This window comes from Camelus dromedarius, chromosome 19 (genome assembly GCF_036321535.1).
Source record: "Camelus dromedarius isolate mCamDro1 chromosome 19, mCamDro1.pat, whole genome shotgun sequence".
Lineage (NCBI taxonomy): Eukaryota > Metazoa > Chordata > Mammalia > Artiodactyla > Camelidae > Camelus > Camelus dromedarius.
In genome coordinates, this window is record NC_087454.1 from 31,296,232 (window position 1) to 31,319,221 (window position 22,990).

At 44.0% G+C, this 22,990-nt stretch overlaps 1 protein-coding gene across 4 annotated transcripts in view; it reads right to left on the reverse strand.

Moving 5' to 3' along the window:
* Positions 1-22,990, reverse strand: part of ADGRF5 (adhesion G protein-coupled receptor F5) — a 93,045-nt gene that overhangs the window by 10,552 nt on the left and 59,503 nt on the right. For 3 of the 4 annotated variants that reach the window (XM_010994315.3, XM_010994313.3, XM_064476565.1), the window contains exons 5-16: positions 20,529-20,705; positions 20,298-20,404; positions 18,633-18,691; positions 17,739-17,881; positions 15,705-15,926; positions 14,555-14,758; positions 10,822-10,992; positions 8,478-8,597; positions 8,114-8,323; positions 5,938-6,150; positions 3,137-3,289; positions 397-605 (exon numbers count right to left, since the gene is read on the reverse strand). In XM_010994315.3, coding sequence (XP_010992617.2) covers positions 397-605; positions 3,137-3,289; positions 5,938-6,150; positions 8,114-8,323; positions 8,478-8,597; positions 10,822-10,992; positions 14,555-14,758; positions 15,705-15,926; positions 17,739-17,881; positions 18,633-18,691; positions 20,298-20,404; positions 20,529-20,705 — 1,988 coding nt within the window. The remainder of the gene's footprint in view (positions 1-396; positions 606-3,136; positions 3,290-5,937; positions 6,151-8,113; positions 8,324-8,477; positions 8,598-10,821; positions 10,993-14,554; positions 14,759-15,704; positions 15,927-17,738; positions 17,882-18,632; positions 18,692-20,297; positions 20,405-20,528; positions 20,706-22,990) is intronic. The other variant, XM_064476566.1, reaches the window with a different exon arrangement.

Consider the following 22,990-nt stretch of genomic DNA (forward strand, 5'->3'; position numbering starts at 1 on the left):
TATATTTTTTTCCCCACTGATCAACCTTATTTTTTATGTTGCTCCTCTTTCTGAAAAGATGAGAGCTATTTGCTTGATATAAAAATTCCTTAGAGGAGAGCAGTTAGATGCGATAACACTACTTACATCTTGGAGGCAATGGAAACAAGGTACTAAGACGTCAAGGGGAAGGTGTCCAGCTGGTCCTAGAGCAGAACACGTATTTTGTTGCCTCCGTGTTCGCATTTCAGCAAACTATTAAGCATTTCTAGGGTTGCAGCTTCTTTGGAAATAAAGAAAAGGATCTTCGAAAGCAACCCCAAACAGCCCAAAGCCCATTTTCCTGAGTGCTGAGAACTGGGATAAGCTAAACACATCTCCCCACCAAGAGCTCAGAGTCAGAGGTCGAAGCATCACCTGGGCCAGCTGGAGCAGAGTGTTTATTGGGGCCGAGATGCACTCATTCCTCTTGACCTTCCACTGGGAGCCCACACATTTGTAAGTTATGACCCCGCCAATGGGACTCCTGGGGCTTCTGTGAACTTGGGAAAATCGACAAAGCTTTTCAACGACCTTCTCAGGCTCCCCAACGCCGATTAGAGGGTCTTGGCACGTGATTATCTCCCCTGCATTGGAAACATGGAAACAAAGGGGACAACTGAAAAGAGGGGAAAAGATCATGGAGATATGGTCAGGCTTAGGTAGAGTTTTTATTTTTGAACTCCTTTTTCTCTTTTCTTTCAGTGACCTTTTCCGACTTACCCAATTTCTTTATTTTGCCCCTGATTTTCCGAAGCCCCTTAGCATTTTCCACACACATCTGACTTTAATCTGCACCTGCTTTCCCTAACAGAATTTATTTCCTCTATACCTCATTCGCACCTCCAATCCCCAAGAATCTTCTCTCTGTTGCCTGTGAAATCTAAGCCATAGAAAGTAACGGGAGCTTAATGTGCACTTATCCAGATCAAAGATACGCAGGTTACCAGGAGTCTTAGGGACATAATGCCTTAATCCAAGGGATTCTCAGCTCCGGTGTACGAGAATCATCCCAGAAGCTTGAGAAATACCCGAGTCCAAGCCCAAGTAGATCAGAACCTCTCGGGCTGGGATTCAGGCATCCGCAGCTTTTAAGCTTCTCTGGTGATGTCAGTGTGCAGCCAAGGTTGAGAAGCACCACCTTAATCCCAAGGTATAATTAACAGTAGGAATTCCAGGCAGCCATGACTGGAATACTCCAGGCAATATTTGTAAACACTTATTCCTTCTGGTCTCCCTTAAGGATGACTGGCTTCCACCTCTACTCAGGACCAGACTTGAATGGGAAAATGACATTTGTTGCAGAAAATCTAGTCTCCAGGGGACCCTGACTCTTTGATGAGCACACTCTCCTCTTATCAACTTAAATTTAGCATCAGTTGAGTTCTCAGCCATTGCAGAAATTCTTAAAATACCTAAGAAATGTCCTACTAGGAGCTTGGACTTGGTATGAAGAAAGAGCAGAGGAACGAAGATAGGTGAATAAAATACGTTGGTGGCTGGGCTAGGATGAGGGGACAGTGGAGAGGTGACCTTGGCTGTCCCCTGGAAGAGGTGTGCTTGGTGGAGTCAAGGGACAGTGACTCAGAGAGATGGGGAGCTCTTAAATGCTTCCCACCTTGATGTCTGAGGCTCAGTCACCAACACATGTGAGAATGACCACAGATCCCTCAGTAAACTCTAGCAAGCTTAGGAGTAGAGCTGTGACTCTTTTAGACATCCTGGGTCCTGTTCCAGAGACAATTTCTGGGGGGAGAGGACTGCTCACGGTGGAAATTCAGGACCATCCTTTATCTACTTGCCCCTGGGTTGCTACTGAGGAGAACACTTTGGCATGGGTTATTACAGAGATGGCTTCACAAAGCATGAGGTTTCACCTTTAAAATAAAATGTGGGGGGATGTGGGCTCAGTGATGACAAACAATGGGAAGGATGGTTTCTGATTCTTTTTACGTAGCCCTGTCTCAGGGAAACAGTGCGGATGGGGGAACCCTTACTTTACCGAAAACTCAAAGTGGTCTCAGCCCCACACAAACACCGTTCACTCTTTTGTTTTCTTTCTTTTTCTTTTTGTTTTTCTTTTATGGGTTTAAAAAAAACTTTTTAAGTGTGCATCTGTTAATCCCATACTCCCAATTTATCCCTTCCCTCTCCCTTTCCCCTTTGGTAACCGTAAGTTTGTTTTCTATGTCTAAGTCTGTTTCTGTTTTGTAATTTCATTTGTACTATTTTTTAGATTCCACATGTAAGTGATATCATGTAATATTTGTCTTTTTCTGTCTAACTTACTTCACTTAGTATGAGCATCTCTAGGTCCACTCATTTTGCTGCAAATGGTGTTATTTCATTCTTTTTTATGGCTGAGTAGCATTCTGTCGTGTGTGTGTGTGTGTGTGTGTGTGTGTGTGTGTGTGTGTGTCTGTGTGTGTGTATATGTATAGACGCATATAAGATATATACATGTATCTTCTGTATCCAGTCATCTGTCGATGGACATTTAGGCTGCTTCCATGTCTTGGCTACTGTAAATAGTGCTGCTCTGAACATTTGGATGCATGTATCTTTTTGAATTAGAGCTTTCATCTTTTCTGGATATGTGACCAGGAGTGAGATTGCTGGATCATATGGTAAGTCTATTTTTAGTTTTTTGAGGAACCTCTATACTGTTTTCCATAGTGGCTGCACCAATCTTACAGTCCCATCAGCAGTGTAGTTCCCTTTTCTCCAAACACTGTCCACTCCTAGCGGCCCAGGGTGGTGCTTCAGCTCCCGGAATCAGCTGACATATGGCGTCATCTGCAAGGCTTTCCTGATCATTTCTTCCCATCTGTCTCTAGCAGAGTTAAACCAAGCAGCCTCTTCTGGCCACCCACACTGTCTCTTGTTTAGAACTTACCACATTAGATGTGGTAACATTTTTTCCTATCATATTTATCTCTCCCTAGGCTTGAGGACAGGAAACATAGCTTATTTCTTTTCAAATCCATTCTGCTTAGCTCAAGGCTTGCCACAGGAAGGTAATTAACATGTATTTATAATGGGTGAATGAGGGAGTGAATGAATAAATGAGTCCCTGCTCATGACTATAACATTTTAAAATAATTTAAAATGCTCTCACCAGAAACCAGATTCAGCTTCATGGATGGGCTCCGGACTGAATTATTAGCAGCATTGGTAAAGTGACAAAACGCATCCACATTTTCTGGACAGGAAATTGAGTTTGCCATGAAATTGTATGTGTAGCACACTTGCTTCCCGTTAACTTCTTTTGCTGGAGTAAAATAATTGAAAGAATGTAGTCACAACATGAGTATCCAAAGCGCACAGTTTGTTAAAATGATCCAATGTGGGTAAACTTGTCCAAACTTTCCCCAGGAATGTGCCACGGTCATCTTTAACGTGATTTTAAAAATGCCCCTAGCCTAGAGGTGAGTCCACGTCTGTGTGTGTGCGAGCCACAGTCTTACCTCCGTCATTCATGACCCCAAATCTGTGCCCACATAGTCCTGGACAACCAGCTTGCCTCCTCAGCATCCCCTGCCCATCGAATCCCGTCATGCTCTCCGCGCTCACCCTGGACTGCTTTCGCCACACTGTTTTACAGGCCACCTCTTTACGGGTCTGCCCCCTCCACCAGACCCTAAGGTCTCAGAGAGAAGGTGCCTGGCCGCCTGTATCTTGGCATCTCCCAGTGCCTAGCTCAGGATTTGGAGCTAGTGAATAGCATAGAAAGCAGCGAATGCATGCATGTTGACCCCAGAATGTTGAAACACGGAAATATTTCAGTACCCGGATAGATTTCATATCCCCACCCTACCATGCGGCTTTCTCTAAGTTGTCTGGTCTTTATGGGATCTCCACTTTTCTGAACTTTCCTTGTTCTTTTGATCTGTAGTGCTCATTTTGGATATTTAATGTTATATGTATTGCCTTTTATGGCATGAATCCTTCTAGATATAATATAGTGTATATTAATTTTATATATGGTTATTATATTATACTGTTAATTTTATTAGTTTATTTATAATTATATACAATATAATATATATACAACATATAATTGTATATAATTATAGTATATAATATATAATTCTATATTAATATATTATATAATATATAAGTATATACAATATAATAATTACATATCAATACAATAATTATATAATATATAATACATTACTATGCAATATATAATTATAATATATTATAATGATTATATAACATGTGATAATTATATAATATGCTATATATAATGATTAATATTACTATAATTAAATATATGTGGCCTATTTCTTTGTTCTCCTTTTCATTGCTTACTATGGTGTTTTGTATTAAGCAGGAGGTCCCCAAGAATAGTTCTTGAAAGTATGAATGAGCTCATGAATCCCTCATGAAGGGGTCTGTGTGTTAAGATTTGGGGTTGTGAGCTCATATTGGGTTGACCTTAAGCTGTAGGAATCCTGAGGGATCTGGATGGAGGGTACATTCTACCAGAGAGGATTTGAATTTTTTTTTTGCCAGGTACCACTGGGTGCTACCAATGGACCATCTTAAGTTAATTCTTAGCTCGGAGTTCCCAGACCTGCGTGGTGTTAGCCCAAGCCCCAAACCTGAGTGAGGGTGGGGCAGTTACAAGTCTGGGGGGGGGCATTTTTGCCCACCCGGCAATGAGGTCAAGCTCTGAAGTCTGGCAGATCAATTTTGTTTTTCTAGATTATTCTTTTACTGGGCGTGGTATCCTTTGAGGGTCCTGACACTGCGCTGGTGCAGTGGGGTGCCTCAGTTACTGTATTGGGGGAACAAGTCTTTTTTTTTTCCCCCACATATTTCAAAGCCTTACAATTCAGGATTCTGGGTTTCTGATACTGACAGATGTCCGCAGGGAAACCCCAGCTACAGCATTAGCTGTTTTTCTCTTCCTCTGTATTTTTGATTGATTTGCATATGGTGAACCATCCTGGTGCCCCTCGGATGAATCCAACTTGATGGAGGTGTATGCTGTTTTTCATGTGTTTTAGATTCTGTCTGTTAATATTTTGTTGAGAGTTTTTGCCCCTATATTCATCAAAGATATTGGCCTGTAATTTTCTTTTTGGTAGTGTCTTTGTCTGGTTTTGCTATCAGGGTGATGGTGGCTTCATAGAATGAGCTTGGGAGCATTCCCTCCTCTTCAGTCTTTCACAAGAGTTTGAGAAGGATCAGTGTAAGTTCTTCTTTGTATGTTTGGTAGAATTCCCCAGTGAACCATCTGCTCCTGGACTTTTGTTTTCAGAGAGGCTTTTTTTTTCTTCTAAATTTTTTTGGGGGGTGGGGGGAGGTAATTCAGTTTATTTATTTATTTATTCTTAGAGGAGGTACTGGGGCTTGAACCCAGGACCTCATGCATGCTAAACATGTGCTCTACTACTTGAGCTATACCCTCTTCCACCGAGGAGGTTTTTTTAATTACAGATTCTATTTCACTTCTAGTGATCGGTCTGTTCAAATGATCTATTTCTTCTTGACTCTCTTCCTCTGTATTTTTGGCCCTTGGTTATTTCTCTTACTTTCTTGCCTGCTCAATTGTGCGTTTAAAAGGATTTTTGCGGTTCTTTTATAGCTAGGAGGGAGGGAGGGACTACCAGAATATCTCCTCTACGACACTGAGTGAGTAGAAGGCCTGTCTGTGTCTGAAGCTGTCTCCAACCGCTCACAAGGAAAACTGGGGTCCACCCTCACAGACTCTCAAGATTTTGTCACAAACCCGTGAGCCACTGGCCACGCAGCACAATTAAGGTAATAAAGGCTCAGGGTGTTCACTTGTTACAGCCTGTCTCTGATGCAGTCCTTGGGTCTCTTCACTCCTATTTCAAGAGTAAACGTTTAGGCTCCACATACATGAAATCACTTGTCCTAACAATTCAGTGGTTGGCACCTCACCCGCAGGGAAGGACAGGGAGCCCATGTGGACAGTGACCCTGTAGTCTTCGTCCTCTTCTATGCAGCACTTGATGTGCTGGGAGCTTGTGCACAGAACGGCAGCTTGCAAAGGGTCAACCAGGATATTGGGCTTGAGAGGCAGCGGGTGGACGGTGACGTCTTTGGCCATGACACGGTACGAATTCTTATATCGAAATATGCAGCGATAGGTTCCTGAGTGGAAGGAAGCAAAAATGAGATGAAACCAAGTCATCGCTCCAAAAAAGCATTTGCTGGGAAGGGTAAGAAGAAGCGTGGTTTTCCTTGTCAAGCTTGGGCAAAGGCACGCCACACCATCCTGGACACCGGGTGAGAAGGTGCTGCTCCCCTCCTGGGCTCTCTGTGCATTTGAAGGACTGCCCCATGGCCACCTAAACATTCACTTACTTTCAGATAAAACGAAGAGGTTTATCTGAAGTCATACAGCCTGTTAGGGATGGGATAGAGTTTCAAATCAGGTTCCCAATACCTACCCTAAGGCTCTTAATTTAAGCAAGGGCAGAAATGGGCATTTTCGTGTGTGCTGGGTTGGGGAGTTCTTTGTAGGAAGGTGGTCAGCCAGATGGAGATGGCGATGCCCCTCTCCCCATCTCTAAGGGAGGAGGTGCCTCTGGGTCTGGGACATCATGGCACCACTAAGGAGTGGAGGGGGGAGGGAGAGAGAGATTAACAGATTGATTGGTTGGTTGACTGACTGATAGTGTGTTCTTGGGAGAGCTTGCCCTGGGGATGCTGGGATTAGGTGCTTGACTCTTACCTAGAAAAGTCAGCCTTGCAAGAGTGAAAAGAGAAGGCTGCCACAGGAGTGGCCGGCACGCCCAGTGCTTGGGGAGGCAGAGGACTGTGGACAGGGCTGGGGCTGAGCTCCGTGGAAGGAACCTTTCCAATGGGACTTCAGAGCCCACCAGGGGACGCGCCCCCACTGGATCAGCTACCGGGGAGACAGCAGGGAGCTGATCACCGCACCTGCTGTTCCATAGGACCCTTCAATGTCCTGTACGTTGGCTCTCTGTGCCCAGACCCCAGAGGAGCCAGAGGGGAAACACACTGAAGAAGGATACAGAGGAAATGCTTTCCAATTCCCCTGGGAGGGAGGGGAAATTTACACTGAATACAAAATAGAAGTGTGGTGATTTAGATGAGAACTGATGGTGTTAGAACCTGAGTGTGGGGCTGTTTAATAGCTCAGTGTGACTGGAACAGCCCTCGCGCCTCCTGAGTGATTGCCTGACAGCAGGGAAGGGCGATCGGGCAGAGTGGGTGTGAGTTCGGCTTTTGTTTGCAAGAAATACTCCCATTTCTTGCATTATCTACCAGGTCCGGCCAAACAATAAGTGGTTGTTTCTAGAGAGTTGCTGAGGCCTTATGTGAAACAATAGAGAACTCACAGGGTGTGGACTGATCAGCGTGTAGTTGATGAAAAGCTTCAGAAGAGAGTCGTTAAGAGCTGGCCTCTGCAGCCAGCCAGTCTGTGTTTCACTTCGGCTCTGACATGTGACCACAGGTAGCTTACTTACTCCCTGGGCCTCCGTTTCCTCCTCTGTTAAATGGAGATAATACTGGCACTATCTTTCAGGTTTATTGTCTCAAATTAATTAATATAGTTAAGTACTTAATACAGCATCTATCACATAGTAATAGCTCAAGAAATGTCAGCTATGATTGCAACAATTCTATCAAGTTATTTTTTCTTTCAAAAATCTGCATTTCCTCCCAACATGAACAATGTCTAGGGATAAATAGAAAATTAAAAAAGAATTTCCCTTTTGGAATCAGGCCTATAAAACCTTTGCGTAGAACTGTCATACCAAAAGTGGGTGAAGCACTTCTGAGAGTCTGGTAAAAAGTGCTTTAAAAAACAATCCTCTTAACTTAATGGCAAGAACACAGTCAGAGAGACTAGTTCCAACCCTGGCTTGACAGCTTAAGACGGGGAAGCCCAGATACATTTGTGGTCCTGGGGGACCTCACTTTCCACATCTGTAAAATGGGCAAATGACATCTTCCCCCACAGGCTGCCGCATCTAGTGTGATGATGTGTGTGACGTGGAGCGGTTGCCACAGGCAGGGCCAGGACAGGCTCTCCAGGGATGGTAAGAATTCCAATGTGTTCCCCGGGGTCTCAGCTTTCGCTCACCATTCCACTCCCGGGTCGAGGTCTTGACTGTCAGCACAGACTCCGCTCCATCAGGATACCTCCTCGTGGTATAAAACCTTTCATATATTTTAATTCCAGCAGAATTGTCCCAGTAGACCTCATCATAGTTACTCACATCACTGATGCACTTTATAGAAAAGCTTTGTCCCTCAGAAACAGAAATTGGGTCCGGGGTTATTGTTAGGTTGGCTGAAAGAATGCAAACAAGACAGACAAAAGAAAAACCGACAACAAGCACAATGTTTAGTCTTTCTGGTGACTTTGACACCGGAGGGAAATTTCAGACAGAGACAGAAAGCACAGACCGCCCTTGGTTCTACGTGTGTCAATGCGGGATTGGTACCTGGCTGCTCCTGGGCTTTACTTGTTTCTAGGCTGTTCCCGGTGGTGCTCTGAACTGTACTCATTTCCGGCACATGCCTGAGGAACTCATGCACGTCCCCTTTGCGGCTGGAATTATCTCCTATTGATCAGCAGCAAAAGGTTGCAAGCTTAGGGTGTTGACCTAACGCAGGCTCCCCTCCAACCTCATCCAGGACACCTCAAGGGCGACTCCATGGCTCAGCTCTTTTTTTTTTTTTAAATTCATCATGTTAAAAATTGTACCTGACTATACTTCAATTAAAAAAAATAAATAAATAAAAAATAAATTAAAAAAAATTTTAACTGCAATTTTTAAAGGTTACTTTCCATTTACAGTCACTACAAAATATTGTCTATAGTCTCTGTGTTGTACAAAACATCTTTGAATGGCTCAATTTTTACAACCATTTTATTCTTGACTCTTTTAAAATATCTTTAAAAAATAATACCATATCGTATTTTAATTTCTCTCTTTCTGTATCTCTTCTCCATAAAAAATGTGAGCCTCTTAAGAGCAGGAACCTCTTTTCTGTGTCTTTGTATCCCCAGCACTGAGCCCTGGGGTTAGTATACAGTTGGTGCTGACTAAGCAGAAGAATGATTTCTGGAATTACATGTTAATTAGAGGGATCAGAGTTACTGCCCAAATAATTACTCCTGGACTGGAAAGCAGAGTCCCCCCAACCATAAGTCTCTATTTACTCCTGTTTCTGAGAATTTCCTCCTAAATTCATGAGGAATTAGTCACTGAAAATGTTAATAAGACCCTTGCAAATATAAACGCTTATATGAACATTCCACTGATTTTGCCCCTGGTGCTGACTCCTCCTTTCTGAGCAAAGCTGACATTTCAAAATGCCATTCACTTCTGTCTTCTCTGCGTGAATAGCGTCATCCCCCGAGCTCACTGATGCCAGCCTGCTTTTCCAATTAAATCTTCTTAGTCATAATCGAAAGAACTGAGGGCTTTCCATAACACCCTCTACAAGCCGAGCTTCAGATGTTCAGATACAGCCCCAAAGTCACAGAGCAGAGATTCACGTGCCCCCTGAGTTGCCCTCTCTGGCTGTGGGACATCGAGATGGCTTAGAGGTTTCTGAGGGTGGAAAGGCTCGTGGAACCTTGAATCTAGTTCTCCTGATCCTCAGATGAGACCCAAACTGCTGGACCAGTGGTTTGCAGCAAAGGCTAAGTATGTCCCTAAGACAGCCCAAAGCCCACAGAATTAACACAACTCTCTTAGTTAAAACTTGCAGTGTATATAAAATAGATGAACAACAAGGGCCTACTGCACAGCACAGAGAACCATATTCAATATCTTGTAATAACCTATAATGAAAATGAATGCATATGGATGTGCAACTGAATCACTTTGCTGTACACCTGAAACTAACACAACTTTGTAAATCAACTGTACTTCAAATTTTTAAAAAAGTCACAAATTCAGGGAAAAAAAAAAACAAACCTTGTAGTGTATAAAGGCTCTCGCTGCAGAAAACTGCAAATATCCCAAAAGACTCTGAACGTTTCTGTGGCAATAATGTTTCAGATAAACCTAATCTCTGATCTTTGTGAAAACGCTGTCACGATTGCAGAAAATGTGAATGAGGATAACAAGTATGTTTGTCAGAGTCCATCCTCCAAATTGCTCAGAAGAGGGGCCCTGATGATTTATCTAAATAGTTCATTTTCGTATGATGGGTGAAAAAACAAGTTTGCCTGCACCATTTTTGCAGATAGGGGTGAAATTAAAATGTTTTATGGTGTAAGGAGGAGAAATGATACTTTTAAGAGGCCTAACGAAGCTGAATTAACTGAAACATTAAAAAAAAAATACACACTTATTACAACTGTAAAATAACCACAAAATACCAGATTCTTGAAGCTTTCTGCAGCATTCTTTCTGGACAATGTGAAATGGGAGAGGAGGGGCGACAGAGGAGGGTGAAGGGTAGGGGATAGTGAGCCAGATGAGACCCAAAGGGAGGAGAATGGGACGAAAAATGGGAAATTGGGGTTATCCTTATTTATACTAATCTGATTCTAGATTCAAACTTACCTGAGCATGACAGTACTTCCCAGCCCACTTTCCACCTTTCCAGGACCGTGCAGGCTGTTCCTTCCTCGCAACCCCTCTTTCCTACCCCTCCCCTTCCCGATTTTAAAGACTTCATCTGAATTTAAATGGCAGAGACGGAGATCTGGCTCCCAGCCACTCAGACTACCAGGGAAGGCCCTGCTTTGTTGCTCCTGGACATTCCCAGTTGATTGGCAGCCCTTGGCGTGAGGTGCAAGGGGAAAAGTTCTAGTGAATGAGTCCTTACCCACGGAGGTGAACGTCACTTCTATGTCCTTACTCTCTCTGGCTCCGTAGGCGCTGAGGAACTCACACGTGAAGACCACCGTCGTCCCAGACGACCCGCTGGGACACTGGGTCCCGCTGGCCGTGAGGGTGTATCGGCTGCAGCTGGTGTCTGTGTCTGTTTCAGGGCTTCCTGCAATGACATAAGCGGTTCCTTTGCTGTCCCAGTTGGCTGACTCTCTGCTTTGGTAGCAAAGAAGTCAAATCAGTGAAAAAAGAGTTATACTTTACAGTAAATTTCCTCTTCTTGAATGGACAGGCAGGATAGTGTAATGGTTAGCCCTGCCGCCTCAGGTTGCTACTCACCGGCTGGTATAACTGGGGGAGTTACTAAACCACTCTGTGCCTCAGTTTCTCCAGATGTAAAACGGAAATGTACTGCCTAGGATGGTAGTAGGTAAAATGAGTTAATATGGAAACACTTAGATCAGTGCCCGGCTGGGGCCAGCCCCTCACAAAGACTATGAGTGATGGTGGTTGGAGTGTGAAAAATTAAAAAAAAAAAAAGAGAGAAGCCATGTGTTTGGGTATAATTTCAACTGGAAGGAAACAAGATGTCAGATGATTTGGGTGATTACTAATGCTGAAAGGAGGAAGAAACTGGATTTGGACCTCTGATGTTTATTTCATTTGAGATTCGTTTTCTTTCTCTTTTGTTCTTCAAATTTTTATTTACTTTTTATTTATTTTAAAATATTTGTTTTGGGGGGGATTAATTAGGTTTATTTATTTTTAATGGGGGTACTGGGGATTGAACCCAAGACCTCTTGCATGCTAAGCATGCACCCTACCACTGAGCTATACCCATCCCCAGCTTCACTTTCCTGACTTATCCCTTCTTATTGGTATCTGTGTTTCAGTGGAAGCTTCAGCTTGGTGCTTTCTCAGGCTACCACCAGTTTACCCTTCAAAGTAGCTGCTCTTCCCCACCTTCTTCCCCTTTCCTCAGATGCTCTGCCCTCCAAGCCACCTTCCCTTCTTGCCTGTGGCTCTATAACACCCTTCTGGCCAATTTTTTCTACTCCAGTCCCTTCACTCTCTCTCCTCCAACCTTGCCTTCTGCCATGTACTCTTAAGGCATTCTCCTTCAAACACTGTCAATCTTCCAAAAATTAAAAGAATAATTAAAAAAAAAACCCTTCTGATTAGCTCCAACATAAATGCATCTTTTCCAGCCTTGGAAAATGGTACTGCAAACACAACATTGCAGACAGCACAGAAGCTTCAGTAATAACCCATGCTAAACAACGTGACGCGAGGTGACTGGGAAGGAAAGATACAGGAAGGGAAACTGTGGGGTTTGAGGCTGTTCCCCGCTCCCAAGTCACTCAGCGCGCTGTTCCATGTTGTCAAACACACCTTGACAGTCAGCCCAGAGGGGCTGACTACACCCTCCCTCATAGAGATTCAGTTGTTTTAGGAATACTCTGCATGACAATGGGCCAAGGAAGCTGGTAGGCAGGGTGGAGAAGTTAATGAGCTCATTTGGGAACTGTTTTAACGCAGAAGAATTCAGCTCCATTATTTTTCCATCATCACACCACATACCAAGAGCTACGGTGAGACTACAGACGATATTGCTGTTAAATTCCCCTAAATGATCAGTAAGTTCCTGTAAAGGCAAAGCTCGTACTAGACACAGGCCGACTAGAAGCCGCAGTAAAATCACAAACATCAGTACCTCTGCTGTTATGACCACTGGTCGTAGCACTGGTATTATTACCCCTGCTACCGTCACCATTTATATATTGATCCACGCCCGATGATTTGAAACACTCCAGAGAGCCCGCCCACTTTGGGGAAAAAAAAAAGCAAAACACCTTCCTAAAGCTAGAAATTCTGTCATTGCTGATTACTTCTTTTCTGGCTTATCCCTTGTCCGAAGGGCTTTGAAAAAACAATGCAGCTGTTTCTGAGAAGAGGTAAGACGTTCAGTTCCAAACGCCAGGGGATGACTTATTTAGATAGATTGCTTTCTACTGACCTGGGAAAAGAACTGGTGGAATTTGGAGAAAGACTGCTGCAGGGAGGGGCCAGCGAGGGAGGAGGGAGGAGGGAGGAGGGAGGATGGCAGGGTGCTGAGAGCAAGAGCAGAAGCTAAATTCATCAGAGCGCCAACAGCGCAGGCCCCGGGCGGCCACCCCTGCAGCAGGAAATCCATTGTTCTGCCCTGGGTTCAGCCCGCCCTGGGCATTAAGAATGTTTTGAGGTGGCCACAGAGAGGTCCCTGAGCATCTGCACTGCAGACTTCCTGGTTCCTTTGCCCGAGGACTAGGCTTTTCACCCCCCAGGGTTGAAAGCTTCTAAGTCAATACCACCACAGGAACTTTACAAGGTCTTTCTCCCATCTGGCAGTTCCTCCAGGATGCCTACACCTCCTCTTCCTTAAAAATTAGAGAACTGACTAAATAGACCATATGTCAACACTTTCAACCGTTACCAGATGCCTTTCCCATTCTCTGGGGTACTTTAAAGTGGAAAACAAATATGCTTTGCAGAAGAAATGTGCTCAGAAAATGTTGCGTCTAAATCGATCCTTTTTAAAATGACTTAATAGTGCCCGATTTTTTTGAATGAATGAATTGTCATTAACATTTAATGATTTAATAAAGGCTTTGTAGAATAAAAGCTCCACCGCATTGATGTATTTCATGGGTAAAGCCACATTGTGGTTTCATGATTTTATTTTTTACTGTAAAGGTGAGTACAGACTACTGTCATTTCTTAAGGGAAGGACTGGATCTTGTTATGTGAGATTTCAGGCAGAAATCTCACATAACAAGTTCTGCTGGATCATTTCACTCCAGTGCCAGCGCTCCAGGCACGTGTGATACACTTTGACCAAGACAAAGGCTGTGAAACAGGGTGGATCCCAAGTCTTTCTTTTCTTTTCCTATTGTGACAATCTTGAATAAGGCATTTCACTAGAACCTCAATTTCTTTCTTTGAAAACTGGAGGCAAAAAAATGCCAGCTTCAAAGTTGGGGTCAAGTCTAAATGTGATTAAAAGTGAAAACATATTTTAAAAAAATTGGTTGATCACAAATTATTATACAAAGCAGAGCCACTGTTCTATTACTATTTTAATGGATCATTATTATTATCATCATTCACCAGTCAGTCTAACCTTCAGATGAGATCTCACATCTGCAACAGAAGCAGATAGGGCCAGAAATTGACATGAAATGGTTGAGAGACAAACAGGTTGACAGAGATATAAAACCAGAGACACAGAGTTAGATAATATAGAGGGTAGTGTGGATAAAAAGCCAGAGAAGTGGGAAGGACAAACACCAAGCAGAGAGACACAGGATGAGATGCTCCAAGTTAGACTCCAAAGCAAAGCCAGTGACCCCATCCTTGGCTCTTTGCTGAAGATGGAAAGGAAGAGGAGACAGGGACAAACCTTTCTCTAGGGGAGACGCCATGGACCTACATCATCTGGTCACTCCCTCTTGGGTCTTCTCTGCCAGGATCTTGTCTACAGCCCAAGCATGACACTTGTATATATATATTTCGGGACTTTCGTTTTAGAGTGGCTAAGCTGGAGCTGGCATCAAACCTAGTACGTTCTCACAGTCTCAAGTCCAGAAAAAACAGTCATTTGACATTTGCCCTTTCACCCACCACATCCCCCATTTTCACCTGGCCAAGAAGCGAAAGCCTGTTTGTAAAAAGGCATCTCACAGTCTCACCTGGAATGTTTATTGCCCCTTGTTGCTTCCATTCAACTTTACTCCAGTTCACAATAATCTCACTGCAGCAGTTCAAAGACACAGGCTTGCTGTCACATATCACATTCATGTATTTCTTTTCCGAAATCCGGATGGGCATAACATTTACTTTTTTTCTGGCCTCAGATTCAAAAATATCCAATGTCGGTTTGCAAATATATTCACCTGCAGAGAATACACAAAGGCACTTGTGATCATCGCTACATGTGTTTATTTCTTCCCATGAATGACAGCCTCCTCTCACATGTCATGATGGCACTTAGCAAAACATCATTTTCAAAAGCTCCTGAGACTTGGTCTAAACAAAGCTAAAGGAACATTCGGGAACTGCAGAAGGTCAACGCAGGTATTTCTGATGCCACAAGGTAAAGACTAGAGAGATGTTCTGAGGAAAGAGCAGAAATCTCAGAGTCCTTGCTAGGAAGCAAACAAGTGTGAGGATAGAAGAGGTAGAAAGGAAAAATGGGAACTCTTTGGCAAATGAGATGATCATGCACGGATAATTTTAGCATCCTATTTAACTCTGTGACAAGGTCAGAGTCAACGAAGATGTGACAAAACACTTCTGTCTGCAGCCAAACTTCTCATTCAGAGAAAAAGAGATGCCCTTGTTGACATCTGGGCTACAATGGGGCTATTAAATCCCAGAATGTCAGGTGTAGGGCTTGTGCTTCTGTGGTTGCTGGGGGGAGGAGTTACAACAGAGGACAAGAAGACCGGAGGGGAGCAGCGATGGACGTGCTCACTCTCTTGATTATGGTGATAGTCTCACAGGTGTACACATAGGTCAAAACTTCCTGAATTACACGCTTTAACCACGCACAGCTTACTCTATGTCAATTCACCCTCAACAGAGCTCTTTAAAATTTTTTTTAAAGTTTAAAAAGAAAAGTCTTCTTTTTGTCTTAGGTTCCGACTCATAAGCCTTGGTAAATGTGAGAAATTGTATTTGTCTCCCAAGGCGAAATTAGCTTGGCTATTTTCAAATTTGCAAAGCTGAGCCTGGTGACTTCTTTGTGACGACAGAAAACACCATCTACTCGGGCTATGGTTGGAATCTTGACGAGCCCTTCGTTCCCTTCCTCCCACCTGTTACTGGACAGAAACCCACCCTCGTCATCCTGAGTGATGTTGTGAATGGTGAAGCGGGATACAGAGGTCGTGTTGTCGAGCAGGGAGGTGGAGATGGAGAATCTGCTGCTGTTCTGGATGTCGAAGCCCTTCTCGGCGTGGTACCAGGAGACATTGGGGGACGAACCTTCGTATTCACACACCAGAGTTACTGTATCCCCTTCAAAGGCAGATTCTGGTATAATGGAGAACTTGGTTTCAACTGGAAAACCAAAGAAAAGGTATCAGGACCCCGCAGCAAAGAAATGGAATTAATGCGACTCCCCAGACGCCATCACCACCAACACCAGGGTTCTCATGAGATCTCCATGGTAACGAATGAGGCAACATGTCCTCCTCATTCCATCCCTGGGCAGCTGGGTTCTGAGGCCCAAAGAGTAACAGCCTGCCTGCTACTAGGAACATGGTTTCCAGTTTAGGGCCTTTGCACACTTAAGAATCCTCAGTGGTATCAATGGGATCCCCAAACTATTTTCAACATAACAAAGAGTCTGGGAGAAACTTGCACATTTGCTTGTGAAAAAGCCACATTGGCTAACTTGAATATCAAGTCCCTTTGCTACTGACTCAAATATTATCAACCGCTTGTTACCGATAACTGATAATCTGGTGGCGACTCAAAGCTCTGTCCTGTTTGTTTGATAAATTAACGGTGGGTGAACAAATTAATTTTTTATAATAAAGTATGCTTGGGAGATAAGTGGATTTTTAAAAGATCAAATACCCATGGACCAAGAAGACTGGAAGCTTTATAGACACACAGGTCTGGATTTGAATCCTGGTTCTGTGCCAGGAATAGCTGTGTAGCCCTGGGGAACTTGCTTTACCTCTCTGAGCCTCAGCTCCCTGGTCTGGAAAATAGGAGCAGTGAGTGCTACCTCAGGAGGTGATTTGGAGGAATAGTAGCTGTTCTCATCATTTTCACAGTAAAATTCTGGAGAACTGTGGTATTATGCCATTTCACAGACAGAAATAAAAACACACTATTTGCTATTTTTGTATGTGTTTTTGTGGTTGTCCTTTGCTTACACAATATGCAGATTTCCCCCCCTAAGCTGTGCTGTGTCCTCCATGAGTTCCACATGTTGAGAAAATCAGAGGCAATGGGGAGGAGAAAATTAATCTGGGGGGCTCTGATGTTCCAGTCAAAATATCAAGACATCCAAATATTTCCTATCACATTTTTTAATCTCCTGAATAAAATAAGATTTCAGAAAATCACCTTCAACTATTAGAAAGCAAGGCCATCTGTGATTATTTCATGTCATGAGCTGACCTGGAAGTCACACAAACTCACGTTACTTACTTTGTGGCCTTGAGCAAATTTCCATCCCCCAAGTATCCCAAGGTCCACCCGCCTAATAACACAACAGAGCCCACCTCTGTACCCTATTTGCGAAATGAGGGAGAGCATCTGAAATACCAGGGCTCTTACCACTGCCACATCTTGTCCAAAGCAGTGGTTCTCATGCTTTCCGTGCATCAGGATCACCTGGAGGGCTTGCTGAAATACAGACCTGTGGCCCCAGTTGACCTCGGGTGGCCCCAAGAATTTGCTTTTCTAACGGGTTCCCAGATGGTGCTAGTGCTGTTGGTCTGGGGGCTGCACTTTGAGAACCGCTGCTTTAAAACAGCGTTGGCCGGCTAGTCAGTATCAGCGCATTTCATGAACATCCCCCACAGGCACCCACCACCACCACAGTGTTAGTTCTACCTTTTTGGATGTTTTGGGTCTATTCATTTTTTTTTTAAAAAATCCATAAACCCAGATGGCTCTGTGGCCCCCTTGTAAAATCTCTCCCTCCTGGGACCCACCTTCCTCTGAATTGCAGCGATATTAGCCGTGTTAGGAGGTTCTGCAATGGCCTAAAATGGGGAGATGGGACAAAAACGTCTATGCCAGGAACTGGGCACTATGATGTGATTTCCCAGGTTTCAGCATAATGATAAATACCATGATCATGTCTAAGCAGAATCTACATACAGGGAAAAAAATCAGTGACGTCCTACTTACTGCTGTAAGTAACCTGGAAGGAGCTGCTGTCCATCCTGTACGTCTGATTGAGGCTCTGTGTAACTTGCGTATGCGCTTTATGCATTAATTCAGGGGATGCTGTTGTAGTCGTGACTTCATACGTCACAATCACACTTCCGGGCCTGGATGGAGACCACTCAGTTCAGTAAAGCAGTGAGTAACCTGAAAAAAGTCTAGATCCTTAAGGTTTACTTGCATAAGAACACAAAACAGCTGGAACAGCCCAGGGACTTTTATCTGAGGGTTCACGGAAACCCACCTGTTTCTATCTGAATCCCATAAACTGGTCAGAGGGGACTAGCCACGATGCCAAGGCTGTTGTCACATAGCCAGGCTGGCCCAGGGTGACCAGCTCTGCTGAATCGCGAATGAAGCCGAAATCCTGAATGTTCCTATCAACATTCTTATGATTTTTTAAATTGGCAACTAACTTTTTGAAACACTGTGCAAACCCACTGCCAGGGTGCCTGACTCCAGGCGGAGCCCTCCACACAGCAGCCTGCAACCTTGTGGTCACAGCCTGCTGGCCGGCTTTTCCCGAATAAAGGCATCATTGCATGACATTATTTCATTCCTGTATTTCTGATCTCACGAGATGGCAAACTTATCCCACGTCATTGTTTGCAAAATTCTCACGTGTATAGAACGAACACCAGTCTTTTTCTCACCTTCCTTCTAAGCAGGTACATCTCTAAGGAGTTACTGGTCTCAGTATTTCCTTCCCCTTTAAGCCCCGAAATCTGGCATTGTCTTCACTTCTAACAAATTGTTCCCACTGAGCCACCCAGATGGTGCCCCTCGAATGAGCTTCTTTTTCACTGATGTGTTGGTGTCTGCCGTTGGATAAAAACGACCCCTCAACAGAATTCTTACCTGAACCCTGTCACGGTCACCAATTTGAAGCCTGGTAAAATACTGTAGCCCTTCCAGAACTGGAAAATAAAGCAAGACAAGTATCACAGATCGAGGTCCAGTGAGAGATGTGTCAAATAATTTGAAAGAGAGTAAAAAAAGCACCTGTCCCTGACCACCCTGGATGAAATTTTCTCCTGAAAATTTTGTTAATACTGGAATCGGCAGATCTTTGAAGAAGTAATTCCTATTTACCTAGGTTATCCTGGGTTCTCCAGGAAGCAAACATCAGATTAAATGTGTAAAAAAATTACTTAGGGACATGCCGAGGGAAAAAGATCCGGAGGCGGTGAGGAAGACAGGGGAGCCATTAGACCCAAGTGAAACTGTGGTGGGAGGGGAGGTTGGATGACAGACATCATGCTAGTCTGAGCCTAGGAAGGTTCAGCACAGCCTTCAAAGGAGTCCCAAGTTTGCTAGACAGACCAGCCATGCTCATTTACTAGCAGGCACAGTGAGCACTGCCACGGATTTCAGAGGGAGCCACGGGACCCCTCATCAATTACGTTTCCTGTCATTGGAAATCCATGAGGTGCATTCTTGTGGCTTCTGCACTACCCCATTCTTCTCTTAACATATTGCAGCTCTGGTTTTTGCTCACATTTTCACTCCACATTGTGTCCCTGAATACCAACCCCACAGGAGATGCAATTTGAGTCAAGTTCCATCGACAGGGCAGACGCCATGTGCAAAGTGCAGTGTTAGGTAGCTGGATGGGTGGGACCCAGAGATTCATCTGTAACACTCTTTTTCCTCGAACGTATGTAATTTAGTTGTGTTGTGTGTTGGAGGGGGGGAGGATTCTCAGGCTGAGGGTGGGGGAAACTATTACCAGCTGGATATGCAAATTAGATGCCAGGCATGCAAATTGGCACTCTATGGTATCAGCGCTCCGTAATGGCACCCATGGAAAAGGGTAGTGTTTGTGTGGGGCAGCAGGGTAAGCGGGAGGCTAGCCTGAGGCAAGGGCTTGGCTGTGCGGAGGGTTGAGGGAAGTCATTACCTCAACCCACCCATAGTAATTTGGACACTACTGGTTGGGAAGCATTATTCCAAACGAGTTGACTCAAGCAAAGCATTTGGGTTTAGATGAATTAATCCAAGATAAGGCCCTTAGAAGAGTGTCTGGCACAAAGCTTACATGCAGGGAATATTCTCCACTTTTTTACAAGAGCAAATTTAAATCTGCCATAAATGTGAATGCACTCTAGTGTAGAGTGGCTTGGAATTCTCTGTGCCTGTGTTATGCTGGTCTGCTCAAAAGATGTTGGGGTTTGCATCCATGTGGTGTGTGAAGATGAATAGAAATGCATGCTCTGATGCTTCTAGACTCTCTTTTGGGGCCCCTGAGTAGGGCTCAGTGAGTTGATGCCACCAAATTTTATCTGAATCAATTCTATCCTGGGAATAAGTTCCACCTGTAGATCAAGATGATGTCAGATCATCCCCTGAACACTGTCCCATTTGAGCACTTCTTAATTCATCATCCCAGTTGCATAGAAATAATTTCAACATCCACATTCATCAATTCTGACAGATACAAGCAAACTACCCACTGTATGTGCAATAGATTCAGTTCAGTCCAAAGAGTCTGTTGGTTAAGAGGCTCCTGGGATCCAAACCTACCGCTGTTTCCAAGTCAGTCTTGTAGGACCTATAAAGGGCAGAGGAAGAGTTCCTGAGGTCTTCTTGAAAGCCCACATTGAGTCTGACCGACATTCTCAGGATAACATCTAATGAAGAACACAGGACAATATTTAGAAATCTCGTGCTAGCATTTGAGTACACAGAAACATTTGCTTGAGTTGGTATCAAATAGTCACTCAACAAACAAACATTTAATGAGCAGTTACTTACCCCTCTGGAGCTGGCAAAAATGTCCCTTTGGAGGCAGTCCCTTAAGGCAACTGCAGTGATGCCCTGCAGGGGAGCCGCCGTGCTCTTGACAGGTGAGATTGTGGAGGCACCTTTCCTGAGGCCAGTGATAACCTGTCTCGCAGGAGCACCAGATTTCATTGCCAGTAGGGCTGCAGACTGTCATCAGCCGGAACAGTGAGGAGAGAGAAGGTAGTCACCGCCTTTGCATTTATAGATGACCAGTATTTATGCTTGTAGGAAATCCTGACTCAGCTCCATCTGGCCCTCCTGGGAAGTTCAGCAGTGCTGAATGAGATTCCCGTGATTCCCGCACGCGTAACCTTGCTATTAGGCATGGCCCCCTAAAGATGCCAACTCCTCTGACTATCCCAGGGGCTGCCTACAATGATAGAGTGAGTGATGAGCAGATTCCCAGACTGAGAGTGTATGACAACCAGCCTTCAAGATGGCCCTGATCATCCCTGCCTCTGGGTATCCATACCCTTTTGTAGTTCCCTCTCATATTGTACTAGGGTTGGTCCGTGTGACCAGTAGAATGAGAATAGCAGAAGTGGTCATATATCACTTCTGAGATTAAATTCTAAAAGACAAAAAATAGAGAATATTCCCTGAGTGTAAACTGTGTGCCAGACACGCTTCTAAAGGCTTTACATTGGGTGAATTCATCTAAACCTAAATGCTTTGGAAGAGAGCATCCCAACCAGTAGGGTCCAGATCACTAGAGCTGTTCTCCCTCTTGGCTGTGTCCTCTCTCTCCTTCTCTCTCTCTCTCTCTGATCTCTGGCAAGCTGGACACATTGCATGAAGGACATGTCGTGGAGAAGCCCACGTAGTTAGGAACTGAGGTCTCCAGACAACAGCTAGTAAGAAGCTGAGGCTTGCCAACAACACACCAGTGAGCTTGGAAGAGAGTTTTCCAGCCCCAGCTGAGCCTTCAGACGATTGCAGTTCTGGCTTATGGACTAACTATAACTTCATGAGAGACCTTGAGCCAGAGCCACCCAGCTAGGCTCCTCCCGGATTTGTGGCCCTCAGAAACTGTGTGGTATAACAAATGTTTGTTGTTTTAGGATGCTAAGTTTGGGGGTAATTTGTTGTGGAGCAATGGTCAACAAATAAAGAATACAAGTCAAATTGTAAAATTGTGCCTTTTACATTTCAAGTCTAACGTGAGCAGCCCAAACTGACTCTGATCCCACCGAGGACATTGAAAAATGCTCTGAAAACAGAGGGCACTGAATTTATTTCTAAAACTGGACCAAAGTCATATCACTGGGGGCTGTTTGTTTGCAGATAGGCAGCTAGGCAAAGGCCCACAGAGTGATGACCTAAAGGAAAGCCATCAAACAACTGTTCCTGAAATAAAAGGACAATCAAGTCCCTGGGGATCCTTGGAAAAAACCCATAAGCCTCAAGCTTCCCCAGTGAATGATCAGAAAGTCTTCACCCCCTCCACGTGTGAGTGACCAGACTTGCAGGCAGGATAATTTACACTTTCCAAGGGCATTTGCATCTTAAAAGAGAAACTTGTGGTGGTGTAGTAGTGGGGTGGGGAGGGTATAGCTCAGTGGTAGAGCACATGCTTAGCATGCACAAGGTCCTGGGTTCAATCCCCAATACCTTCCTAAAAAACAAACAAGTGAACAAACAAACAAAACAAAACAAGGATAAAGCAACTACTTAAAAAAAGAGTGGGAGAAACTCGTTGACCCAACTTGTAAAACTGGGTTATCAAGTTTCTAAAATATGAATAGTGGAGCCCCTTAAAGTCATGCCTCCTTTAACAACACAAAATAAACCAGGGAGAGTTTGAAAAATGTCTACGCTGAGTGTACGAAACAGAAACTGTTCATAATCACATAAGAGGTTCAACAAAAGCAAACTGCTTGTTTATTGGATATTTACTGATCTGTTTTGTTGGCTAGATTTGCTTTGTAGTACTCAACCAGACACGAGTGGTTTCATTAAAAACAGTTGGGAAGCAAACCAGAAGTGATGAAAAATCCATCCATTAATTTTCCCCGTAAATAAAGGAAATAATTTTAGAGGCAAAAGATCTGTGTTTTGTGGGAACTGTGTTTCCTGTGTTGCTCCAATATGACTAGCTTTGTGAGATGTCCTACAGAACAGAACAGGTCTGTGAGCAAAGGTATCTGAGGACCACTGGATACGCCTTCTGCCACTGGAGGACTCACACTGGCAGCAGTCAGTGAACCACTAACTAAACGAAATTAATGGTGAGGTAGAATTTGGTGAGAAATGGCATCCAAAGGGAGCCAGTTCAGGTTCACATAGCGTGTATTAAGAACTAAAAATTTAGGCACACAGACTGGCATTGTGATCGACTGTTTAAGCATGAGAATTTGAAAAGATTTTGGAAAACAAGAACTTTCTTCTTGCCTCCATTTAGGAAGAATAAAGCCCAACATCCATCAGTGCTT